Source organism: Sorex fumeus, unplaced genomic scaffold, assembly GCF_029834395.1.
Source record: "Sorex fumeus unplaced genomic scaffold, SorFum_2.1 ptg000098l, whole genome shotgun sequence".
NCBI classification, from domain to species: domain Eukaryota; kingdom Metazoa; phylum Chordata; class Mammalia; order Eulipotyphla; family Soricidae; genus Sorex; species Sorex fumeus.
Genome location: NW_026606155.1, coordinates 40,158,394 through 40,171,290, shown reverse-complemented (window position 1 = coordinate 40,171,290; position 12,897 = coordinate 40,158,394). Strand labels below are relative to the sequence as shown.

Below are 12,897 nucleotides of genomic sequence, written 5' to 3'. Positions count from 1 at the left end.
TGTTCCACATCATTAATCATCAGGGAGATGCAGATCAAAACCACAATGAGGTATCACCTCACACCACAGAGACTGGCCCATATCCACAAGAACAAAAGCAACCAGTGCTGGCACGGATGTGGTGAGAAAGGGACACTCCTTCACTGTTGGTGGGAATGCCGACTGGTTCAGCCCTTCTGGAAAGCAGTATGGATGATTCTCAAAAAACTAGAAATTGAGCTCCCATTTGACCCAGCAATACCACTCCTGGGAATATATCCCAGAGAGGCAAAAAAGTATAGCCGAAGTGACATCTGCAATTGTCTGTTTATTGCAGCACTCTTTACAATAGCCAGAATCTGGAAAAAACCTGAGTGCCCGAGAACAGATGACTGGTTGAAGAAACTCTGGCACATTTACACAATGGAGTACTATGTAGCTGTTAGGAAAGACGAAGTCATGAAGTTTACATACAAGTGGTACTACATGGAAAGTATCATGTTAAGCGAAATGACTCAGAAAGAAAGGGATAGACATAGAAAGATTGCATTCATCTGGGGAACATAAAGTAACAAAATAGGAAACTAACACCCAAGTATGGCAGAGATTAGTACCAGGAATTTTACTCAATGACCCGGAGGACAACCACACATGTTAGGGGAAGGGGGAGCTCAGAAAGAGAAGGGAACACCAAATAAAGGGTGTTGGGAGGATCCGCCCATGATGGGAGAGCATGCTGAGGGTAGACTGTCGACCAAGCATGATTGCCATGCAATGCCTCTTTTGCTGACCATGGCACTCAAAAGGAGAGAGAGGGAAATGCCCTGCCACAGAGGCAGGGTGGGATAGGGGCTGGGGGAGGGGGAGGGGATGCTGGGATCCGAGGTGGTGGGAAATGCGCACTGGTGGAGGGATGGGTGTTTGATCATTGTATAATCGAAACCCAAGCACAAAAATGTGTAAGTCTACAACTGTACCTCATGGTGCCTCACTATTAAAAAATAAATAAATAAATAAATAAAATAAAAATGTAAAAGCCATTCTTAGCTGTGACTGTCACCAGTGTTAGCTGATTCTTAATCTAGACTAAGTTAAAATAAATACCAGCTATAGTTATTACTCTTATAGGAGGCTGTTTTTATTTTGGAGGGAAAAAAAGAGTAGGTTGACTTTATATTATGTTTTGAAAAAAACAATGGTCTTTTGCAAAGAAGGTAAGATTGTGTTTGTTCATTCTTGCATATATTTCTTTATTAGATGTCTTACTTAAAATAGCTGTAATAATACATATTTCTTTCCTTGTAGGCTCAACAGTCACTGGATCTTATCCAGTCAAAAATAGTCAAAGCTGCTGGAGACACTACTGTTATTGAGAATAGTGATGTTTGCCCTGAAATGGTATGCATTTTTCAAGCTCCAGACTTATATGCTAATTACCTGATAAATAAAGTGAAGAATTTAAAATATGTGAGCTAAGTCTTTGACTTAAAAAATGTCATTGTGATGTGCTTTCATCGTTTATAATGCATTCTTAGTGAAGATTTTGTTTTTTGAGCCACACTTGCCTGATGTTGCTCAGGAGTCATTCCTGGCCCATGATTGGGGGGGACCTGTGGTAGTAGGGATCAAACCCCACCCTCCTACATGGAAAGCATGTGCTTTGGCCTGTTGAGCTTCTCTCCAGCTCTTATATCTGTCTTACTCCTTAATAAATGATCTATCCTGGAGAATGTTCCATGTGCATTAGATAAAAAGAACGGGCTGTATATGTCCCTTACATCCTCAAAAAGTGCCATTAGTCCCACCTCTTCTGGTTCTTCATTTAGTGCTCTTATGTCTTTACTGACATTCTGTTTAGTCGATCTATACAGTGGACAGGAGGGTATTGAAGATTCTCACCACTACTGTTGTGTTTCCTTCCATCCGTTTGTTTCTTTAGGTTTATTAGCAAAAACATAAGCTTTGCTGATCCTACATTTATTGTGTATACGTTAAAGTTAATACTTATTGATCTATTATTCCCTTAACCAATATGTGTATGCCTAACTCTTAATTACTTTCTTTATATTGAATACTGTGTGGTCTGATACAAGTATGGCTGCCCTAGTTTTTTTTGCTGTACTATTGGCTTTTATGATTGTTTTCCATTCTTTTACTCTGAGTCTGCGTCTATGCTGTAATTTCAATTATTTTCTGAAAGTAGCAAATGTTCGTATTTTGTTTTCTGATCCATCCTGCCACTGCCTTTTGACGGGAGAGTTGAGTACATTGACATTTAAGGATATTATTGATATAAAGGTCTAAGTTGCCATTTCCTGTTTAGGGTTGTTGCTTCTACAATTGGCTATTTGGTTTATAAAAGTGGCCTTTCAGTTCATTCAGGGCTAGTTTGATTATCACAAATGTTGCCAGCTTTTGTTTGTCTGAGAATGTTTTTATTTGTCCCACCTAAATGAGAGCTTTACAGGGTAGTGGACTCATTATGTTGAAAGTTCCTTTGAGTAATTTGAATATATCGTTCCATTCTTCTAGCCTGTACCATTCATATGGGAGATCCATTATGATTCTTATTTCCCTTATATTTAAGGCTTTTCTAATTTTGGCTGCTTTATGAAGTTTGTCTCTCCAGGTGGCAAATTTTGCTTATTTTGTGTCAGTATTGTTCTGTTTGAGTCCATTGAGCAGGGAATTTTTCAGCTTTTATATCTTCCACTACTCTTTTTTTTTTTCCCTTTCCCTTTTTCCTCACCTTCTGATATTTCTAAAATTTGGAGGTCTTCTTTTCTTTGTTCATTAAGTACCTTACATTTTCTTCCATTCTATTGTTTCTTTTCTTTTTAACTTCCTTAACCAATGTTGGCCTGTATTTTGTCTTCAAATTCATGTATACAGTTCTCCCCTTGTGATTCTGCTGCTATGGCTTGCTGGTATTACTGGTATGTTCTTTGTTTTCTTTTTTTTTTTCTATAAAGTGAAATGTTGACTTGTTATTGAAGACCATACATAGTTCCTTAGCAGTGAAACACTTTTACTTTCATGTTTCCTTTAATGTTTGTGTTTAGAAGGCTAAATTTTCTGTTTTTGTTGCAAGTGACTTTTCTTTGTGGTTCTTAGAATTTTCATCTTTCATTTCTTTTTAGGAGTCTTCTGAGAAGGAGACAATGTCTATAAGTCTAAATCAGACTGTTAAACAATTACAGCAGTTGCTTCAGGAAGTAAACCAACAACTCACAAAGGAGAAATAACACTAACAGAGTTCAGGTAAGAATAACTCTGTGACACTTAACCGTGCATGTATGTATGTTTACTATAAATAGAGAAAATCTCATTGTCCTGAAGGAAATACTCCCATTTATTTCCCTCAAAACTTCCAAATGACAGCTTTAAATTTCATAAAGTTTCATTTTATCTTGTATTTCCTCTTGTACATACTTTGGTTTACAATTTGGAAGGGGATAAAACTTTTTGCCACTTTAAGAATGACTTAACTAACACAGCTATGAGTATATTAGTATATTCTTCTTTGAAGCTGCTGTAATCTAATCATGGTTTCCTGTAGGTCAGCAGCCTGTGCAGCCTTCATAGGCTGCATCTTATCAGCTCATCCTTGATTGACTCTTCCCTGTCAGAACCCTTCCTTAAAACTCTGATCATATGAAAGCCTACCGATGGGTATCCTAGAAAAGTCTGATGAATCACCAAATTGATTCTTACATGGTGATTCTCTGACCTGTTTTAGCATTCCCTTCTCTTTAAATAGTATTTAAAGTCTCCTGTCAGCAAAAATAGTTATACTTCAGCCTAATATTTTGGTTTGTTTGTTTTGGGACCATATTAAACAGTGTTCAGGGGTTACTCCTAGCTTTGTAGTCGAGGGTCCCTACAGCCTTACAGTGCTGGGTTCTAACCAGGCATCGCACATGCAAGGTGTGAGCTCCAACCTTTTGAGTTTTTTCTTCAGCCTGTTTACCTTATTGTTTAGCTTTGGGGGCCACATCTGGCATTCCTTAACTTATGCTGCTGGCTTTGTGTTCAGGGGAACATAAGTAGTTCCAGGATCTAACTGAAGTTTGCCATTTGCAAGGCAAGTGCCTAAACCCCTGTACTATCTCTCTAGTACCTATTTGTTAATTTTTCCTCTTGGTAAGATCACTTCTTAGTTGCCTAGAGTTAAACTTCTGTCACATTATCATCTTTCCTAACTTAGACAAGAAACTTGATTCTTGCTTCTTGTCTTAATCCTTCCCCTCTTCACATCCTCCTCTTTTCACATGTTTTCTTTTGTTAAAAAAATTTGTTCAAACATCTTATTTTCTTTTACTTCAGATTATGGCCCTAATTTTCTTTACATCACTATTTCACAGTGATTTTTAAAATAAACTATTTTCAGAATTTCTTAATCCAGTCATTTGTTCTTTGGGCAAATGTGTTGTTTCCTGAGCTTGACTATTATGAATAGTATTGCAATGAACATAGAATGCAAATACCTTTTCAAATTGTTTTTGCACTTTGGGAGGTCAATGCCAAGAAAGGAATAGCTGAATTATAAATGGAAGCTCTATTCTTAATATTTAGAGAAATTTCCATGATGTTTTCTATAAAATCTCAACCAAACAACATTCCCACAACAGTGGATGAACATTCCTTTTTCACCAAATCCTGCCAGTGCTATTTTCTTTCAGTCTCCCCTCTCCCCCTTTGGGTCATACTTGGTGATGCTCAGGGTTACCCCTGGCTCAGCACTAAGGAATTACTCATGGCAGTGCTCAGGGGATCATATTGGATGCTGGGAATCGAACCTGGATCAACTGCGTGCAAGGCAAAAGTCCTACCCTCTGTGCTATCACTCCAGCCCCGCTTTCAGTCTTTATGTATGACACTTTCACTGCTGTGAGATGATACCTCATTTCCAGTTTGATTTGCATTTGCTTGATGATATGATGAAGAACACTTAATACTGACCATCTGTATATCTTCTTTGAGTTAGTGTTCATTAGCTCCTCTCTTCAATTTTTGGTGGAGTTGGGTTTTTTGTTGTTGTTGTTTTCTCATAGCTCTTTACACTTTTTAAATGTGTATTACCCTAAGAGTTTTATCATCAATCATCAGTTTTTCTCAGTATAGCCTTGATGCTCTTAAGGTTTTAATGGTGCCAGAGATTGAACTCAGGGTCTCATACATGCAAGGCTTTTACAGTGAACCATATCTCCAGTACCCTCTCTTGTACTTGTTTAAAAGTACTGAGTTGGAAAGATAATAAAGTGTGTAAGTGCTTGCCTTGCATGTGCAGCGGATCTGGGTTCAATTTCTGGCATCTAGTATTGTCCCCCCGAGCACTCCCAAACCAAAAATAAATAAAAGTAATTAATGTTCAAGGCCAGAGATATAGTACAGTGGGTAAAACATATGTTTTACACTTGGCCAACCCAGAATCTATCCCCCACACCCTATGTGGTCTCCTTCAGCATCACCGGGAGTGATTCCTGAGTTAGCAGTATGCCCTGAAAACCACCAGGTATGACTGATGTTGATGGTGGTGGTAATAAAAGTAAACCAGAGCCAGAAAGAGTAAAGGGACTGAGATGCTTGCCTCGCACTCAAAACATTGTTGAACCCTGGCATATGTTCCTGAGTACTTAGCGGTGCTCAGAGCTTATTCTGGTTCTGTGCTCAGGGATCACTCCTGGTAGGCTCAGATGATCATATAGTGTGCCAGGGATAGAGCCCAGATCGGCCATGTGTAAGGCAAACACCCTCCCCCTTGTACTATTCCTCCAGCCCTGAGAAGTGCCAATTTCAGCTTCTCTTTATTGTTAGTATTTTAGCTTTGTATTTTTTAAAAAATAGGGTTCTAAAAATAGACTCACAATATTGTTTGCTTTTTTTAAAAATTTTTTATAAATTTATTTATTGAATCACAGTGAGAGCAGTCACAAAGCTTTTGAGTTTAAGTCTCGGTCATACAATGATGAAACACCCGTCCCTTCACCAGTGCACATTTTCCACTACCAAAAACCCCAGTATACCCCTCACATCCCACACCCTCCCCCTACCTGTGTAGCAGATGATTTCCACATTACTCTCTCTCTCTCTATTTTGATTACATTCATTCGATGCCAGACCTACCATTATTATTTGGGGTTTTACCTCAACACTCAGATCTGCTAAAAAGACAACATTAGACAATTTGTCTTCTATTGCTGATTATGCAGCTGTGCAGTTTTGGAATTCTGAAATCTTAATAATTAAATCTGGAGGGATTTCTGCCAAAAGCCACTGGGTTCCGGGATTTGTTTCTGAGTATCTGGGATCAAGGCTTAAGCAGCTTGTTGAGTACCCAGAGGGCCCGTTTGTGGGTGATGATGTGGTATCTCGTTGGGGCCCCAATATTGTTTTCTTATAGTAAAATTCCCTCCTTTTTTTTTTTTTGGTGTTACTGTTCACATTATAAAGTCCACTTTAAAACATTTTTTTCATAATAATTCTGAACAGAAAACCTTTTCTCTTTTTTTTAATGTCATAAATATTAATATCTTTGATTCTAGTTGAAAAGGCCTTGCTAAACCAAATAAAACTTGTATTTTTGGTATTTTACACATGTATTTTGATTGATTGCCTTTTGTTGCTTTGCTTAAATTTTTTTTTTCTTATCTTTACAGAATGAAGTAATTGGCAAACTATTCGAAGATAACAGAAGGCATTGTATTATATTTTGCCAAATTAAAGCCTTATTTATGTTTTCACCCTTTCTACTTTGTCAGAAACACTGAACAGTTTTGTCTTTTCTAATCCTTGTTAGACTACTGATTTAAAGAGAAAAAACAACTCTGTAGACACCTTCAGAGTTTAGTTTTATAATAAAAACTGTTTGAATAATTAGACCTTTACATTCCTGAAGATAAACATGTAATCTTTTATCTTATTTTGCTCAATAAAATTGTTCAGAAGATCAAAAGTGGTAAAGACAATGTAAAATATAACATTTTAATACTGACGTTGTACACTGTTTTAACATTTTGAGGAGTAACTGCCTCTGACTTCAACTCAAGAAAACACTTTTTTGTTGCTAATGTAATCAGTTTTTGTAATGGCGTCAAATAAAGGGATGATACTTATTCAAACTTGTTTTAATTTTTATTGAACTCAACACTTCATTAGTACTACAGAGCAATATTATTTATAATGCATTATTATTTGTAAACTTAGAATATGATAAGATAGGTGTTATTTCCTATTTGGGGCTTTTTGTTGATTTGTTTTGGGAGTCACCCCCTACTGTGCTCAGGGACCATGTGGTTCCAGGGACGGACCAATGCCTCCAATATGCAAGCAGGCACTGCACCCTATCTCCTTGTAAATGTATGTAGGAGTTCTGGGGCCAAAATTTGGGAGCTTACTGGCCTGTTGTTTTTCCCGATAATTTTTTAGTTATACTGGACAACTCTATCACTACCTTTTTGGGTTTGATGTTTTGTTTCATATGGTTTTTATGGTTTTAATATTACTTTCTTTGCATTTATTTTTTCATACTTTATTTCATACTTTAGAAACTACATTAAAATGCCTTTTCAGTTCTTTTTTTTTGGGGGGGTGGGCCACACCTGGCGATGCACAGGGGTTACTCCCGGCTCTGCACTCAGGAGTTACTCATGGCAGTACTCAGGGGATCATATGGGATGCTGGGAATCGGACCCGGGTTGGTTGTGTGCAAGGCAAAATGCCCTATTCGCTGTGCTATTATTCCAGCCCTACCTTTTCAGTTCTTGTTTAATTCATCTTAGGCTGGTGTTCTCCAAACTTCTCATAGCTTTGATTTGTTAGGGACATTGCTGTCTTTGTTGTTAACTAGGAGGAAGTGACTACACACATAATATAGAAAAACAGTTCCATACATTAAAAATAGGGGGGAAAAGTGGTAAGAGTGTTTTTTTTTTTGTTTGTTGTTTTTAATTTTTGGATTTTGGGTCACACCAGGCACTATTTAGGGCTTGCTCCTGACTCTGCACTCAGAGATTTTTCCTAGCATGCTTGGAGGATCATATGGGTGCCATGGACCAGATGGGGGTTGGCTATATCCAGGGAAAGCACACTACCCACTATACTATCATTATGACTCTGGCCCCATAAAGATCTTTTAAATGAGGAAACTGCAGTAAACATGGGGAAAGAGTGTTCCAAGTGGCCACTTCAGGCAGCACTGGACTCAGTGGGGAAGAAACAAGGATGCTTCCCTGGGCCGCACGCACATTTGGCTTCCTTTAGCAGCCACATAAATGCTCTGGGTGGGAAGGGCTTATCACATTTTGTGGCTGACTGAGCATCTGTTCTTAGGTCCAGTGGCTACCTGCCTGGCCAGCACATTTATCCAGTGTAAGAGGGTGCTGGCTCCTGCTCCTGTTTTCCTCCAGATCTTGGACCAGAACCACAGGAATATGAATATGGTGTTCAATTCGTCCACACCCAATTCCTATATCTCCCACAGCAGGAAGTGTCCAGCAGAGCTTAAGGATGTGCTCCATGTACAGCAGTTTCCCAAACATGGCATGTGAGATCTCTCCTAAGAGGCCCAAACTTGGTTAATGGGTCTGTACGGTAGAAGTGTCATCCCATAATCCCTTAGCCAGCCAGGATTCCAGGGCTGGGCAAGCTGATCTAGCCAAAGATGACCATATACAGCAGGTGGTAGTGAGCCCAGTAGTCTATTGCCACTCACTGATTGACCACAGGAAGAAGCACTGAATTCTTACACTGTCTCCAAAGCCTCATCTGTGTGACATTGCTTGTCTCTGTATTATCCTATAGCTGCTTTATGAGGCTTGTTGAGGTGAGGGCCCCTTAAAGTTTCATTCCATAGTGATGCATATCATCTGAAATGCCTGACAGGCTGAGACCATTGGTGCAGTCAGTTGTGCTGTCCATACTGAAATCCACTCTGCCAGGAGACTCTTGAGCCCCCAACTGTTGATCAGTTCTGTTGCTCAGTCTCTAGAATTGGTCCAGACACTTCCCAGGATGGGCTCCAAATACACAATATATATTTCATTCCCTTCTCATGATTGTCTCACATCGATTTGTATACAACTCATTCTCAGAATTGGCTACACATCTGCTCCCCTTTCCAGGACTAACGTCTAGAAAGTAGAAATTTCACTAAGCAACCAGACAAACCATTAAAATACTCCTCAAGACTAACTCTTAAGTGAGTCTCTGGAGGCCTTCAGGTTATTGGTCTGCCCAGTGTACTCTTAATAAGCTTACTTTGCTCTTACTTAAACTGTCTCAAATTCTTTTACCACCCCAGTGGGTCTCGGTTCAAGCTCCTCTTGCCTTCATACAATGTACATTCTTTGAACTCAAGTTGTGACTCAGTAATAGAACACTTGGCTTACATAGTGAGGTTATAGCTTTGATCTCTGACCCTGCAAAATAATAAGGTTGGTGGGTGAGGGAGGTTATCCAAAAGGTGGAGTGCATGCCTATACCAGAATTTCTGGATTCAATCCCCCACTCCCTAGGGTCCCCTGAGCATCACAGGATGTCACCCTCAAACAAAATGTTCAAATGAAATTTGTGGCTCGCTCAGCATATTAAAAGTCAACAAAACCTATACTTGCTAAGGGTCCTGAGTATACTTAGGGGAGAATTTGGGGATGGCCACAGTTCTGAGGAACCCTCAAGGCTGACCAGCTCTTGTGACCCAAGTCTGGTACAACACAGTTTGGTCATAGGACAGGCCATTCTGGACAATCCAGGTAAAAGGGGAAATAGCAGTATTGTATGTGTTTGGGGGACTGAGGGATGAAGGGTTTGAGTGAAGGTTGTTCAGTGTTCATGGGAACTTGTAGCCAGCCAGTATGCAGTGACAGTGGGCTGGTTGACTAATTCCCATGAAACCCACCAGGAGTGTAAAGAACAATAGTAACCAGCTGACTGGCCTTGAAGAACATGTATGGCTGAGCTGCTGTACTCAATTCTTTTCTGTCTGCCCTTTGGGTTGCGGTTACCTTTTTCCCGTTTTGATGCACTTGAGAAGACAGTATTGAAGTTGATAGACACCTAGAAGTGGCAACAGACTCTTGGGTCTTGCTCTTCCCTGCCCTCAACTTTTTTTGTTGTTGCTTTTTAATTTTGGGGGTCACACCCAGAAGTGCTCAGGGTTTACTACTGGTGAGACTCAGGGGATCGTGTTTAGTGCTTGGATTGATTGGGGACAGCTATAAGCAAGTGCCATAACCTCTGTCATATTTCTCTGGTCTCCTGCCTTTTAATTCAATGAAAAGTGCTCACTCGGCCCTTAGTTAAGGAGGTATAGAGGAAATGGGTTTCTGCCTTTCTCTGGAATCCTGCTGAGGAGATCCCCTTTACTCCATGGCAAGTTCCTTGCCCTTTTCCCTCCTTTCCATTCCCTTAAAATAATTTTCTGAATTTGGCCATTTTGTGTTATCTCCTGTTTTCAATCCTGGCTGCTTGAAGACAAGAACCTGAGTGCCCTGTAACAACACAACAAAACAAAAGAATATTTATGTAGAGTTGCGTGAGTTGCTGAGGAACCCAAACTAACCGCGAGCAACCAAGTGAATATTGCTGTTTCCAAGTAAAAGCTTTGTTCCACAGCCCATCCCTGTGACCCAAGAATATTTCAACGTATCAAAATAAAAAATGAGAAGTAGTATTAAATCGCCAGGGCCCAACAGCTGAAGACCTCCAGGCCCCAACCAAGGCCTTACTGGGGCCACTCTCCACACACTTGGATAAGCCTCAGACATAACAGAACTGGCAGAGGAACCCAGGTGTGTGGGACCCGGGGCTGAGATCTCCAAGCCTGCACGGTTTGGGACTGGACCTGTCAGTAGCTAGACAGTTACACCCTCCAACTGCCGTGTAACCCCAACAACGGCCAGGATCCAGAGATTATCACAACAAGCTCCCGGGAGTGCACAAGGCAGAGTCTCCTACCCTGTGTCTGACTATCCTCGCCAGGGCCCAACAGCTGAAGACCTCCAGGCCCCAACCAAGGCCTTACTGGGGCCACTCTCCACACACTTGGATAAGCCTCAGACATAACAGAACTGGCAGAGGAACCCAGGTGTGTGGGACCCGGGGCTGAGATCTCCAAGCCTACACGGTTTGGGACTGGACCTGTCAGTAGCTAGACAGTTACACCCTCCAACTGCCGTGTAACCCCAACAACGGCCAGGATCCAGAGATTATCACAATAAGCTCCTGGGAGCGCACGGCCGCATTTGCGGCCGCGCGACTATTTATTTACTTTTCTCTAAGTTTTCAGGGTACCTTAAATATCCAACCTGCACGGCAGAGCCTGGCAAGCTATCCGTGGTCTATGCCAAATAGACCAAATTGATATGCCAAATCCAGTAATAAATGGATCTCATTTCCCTTCCCTGAATATGCAGAGTCGAGAAGGATATGGAAGGAGAGGCTGATAAAACACCAAGGCAGACATAGGCTGCCAAAACGCAGAAAAACAAAAATGATTGTCTGTACTTTTAATGCTCGTACGCTGGCATCTGCTGCATCCATTGAAGACCTTATGGTACAAGCGCGAAAGATCAAGTATGACATCATTGGTCTGACTGAAACGAGAAGACATCAATCCCATCATGCTGTTTTCGACACTGGAGAAGAACTGTTCCTTGGAACATGTGATAACAGAGGCGTCGGTGGTGTTGGTATCCTTGTCAACACAAACTTAGTCACGAGCATTGATTCATTTGAATGCCTAACAACCCGAATCGGACGATTACACTTGAATAAAAATGGCTCACTACCGGCAGTTTCTATCTTTGTTGTCTATGCACCAACATCCAGTTATGGTGAAAGAGAAACTGAGAAATTCTACATGGAGCTGGAGAAGTTCTATAAAGAAGATCACACCTTCTACAAGATCATTGTCGGTGATTTTAATGCCAAGATAGGACCAAGAAGATCAGTCGATGAACTCCACATCGGAACCCATGGCCTGGAATGGAACGAACAGGGTGACAGACTGAGTTCATCATGTCAACCAAAACCTTCCATGGTAACTCACAATTCCAAAAGGCTGAATCTAAACGTTGGACATGGGAGTCTCCCGATGGACGGTTCCACAATGAAATAGACCACATCATATTCAATCGGCGGTTTTGCCTAACCGATGTTGCTGTTGTCCCAAAATTCCAAACAGGATCAGACCACCGTCTTCTTCGTGCAAAATTCTACCTCACAGAACGAGGAGAAAAGAATGCAAGGTTTAAGAAGAGGACTCCCAGAACAACCGCCAACTGGGAGCTCTTTGGCTCTATTGTGGCAACATGGGAAGATGCCGTCATTGACAACATTGATGAGGAATACGATTGAATGATTCAGCACCTCCATGATTGTGCAAAGAATGCCAAGAGAGAGATAACCACAAAAAACCGTCTTTCTTCGAACACTCTTGAACTTATTCGCCAACGTGGCTTGGCACATGCCTCAGGCAACCACAAGCGAACATCCGAACTGGCAAAACAGTGCAGAGAAGCCATCAAGGATGACCTCAAAAACAGGAGAGCAGCAGTATTGGTAGATGCAGCAGAAGCTGGGAAAAACATTCGTAATGCCCGCCTGTCCTTCACCAACTACAAAACCAAGATGACTGCCCTCGGACATCATGATGGATCTATCACATCTTCCAGAAGGGCAATGGAGAAGATTATTCATGACTTCTACTCAGATCTCTTTAATAGCCACATCCACTTGCCCAAATACCACATACCACATGATGGATTTGTCGTTCCCAATGTTCTCCCTTCCAAAATCCAACATGCCATCTCGTCGGTAAAGAAACAAAGAGCACCTGGCCCAGACAAGATCAGACCTGAACACCTGAAGAACTTACCATCAGTACTCATCAATACATTGGCTCGACTCTTCACACGC

General features: G+C 40.9%; 1 protein-coding gene across 11 annotated transcripts in view; it reads left to right on the top strand.

Moving 5' to 3' along the window:
* Positions 1-7,094, top strand: part of KTN1 (kinectin 1) — a 106,193-nt gene extending 99,099 nt beyond the window's left edge. For all 11 annotated transcript variants that reach the window (XM_056133196.1, XM_056133201.1, XM_056133198.1 and 8 more), the window contains 3 exons: positions 1,285-1,377; positions 3,120-3,240; positions 6,639-7,094. In XM_056133196.1, coding sequence (XP_055989171.1) covers positions 1,285-1,377; positions 3,120-3,224 — 198 coding nt within the window. In that variant the 3' untranslated portion in view covers positions 3,225-3,240; positions 6,639-7,094. The remainder of the gene's footprint in view (positions 1-1,284; positions 1,378-3,119; positions 3,241-6,638) is intronic.
* Positions 7,095-12,897: the final 5,803 nt, after the last annotated feature.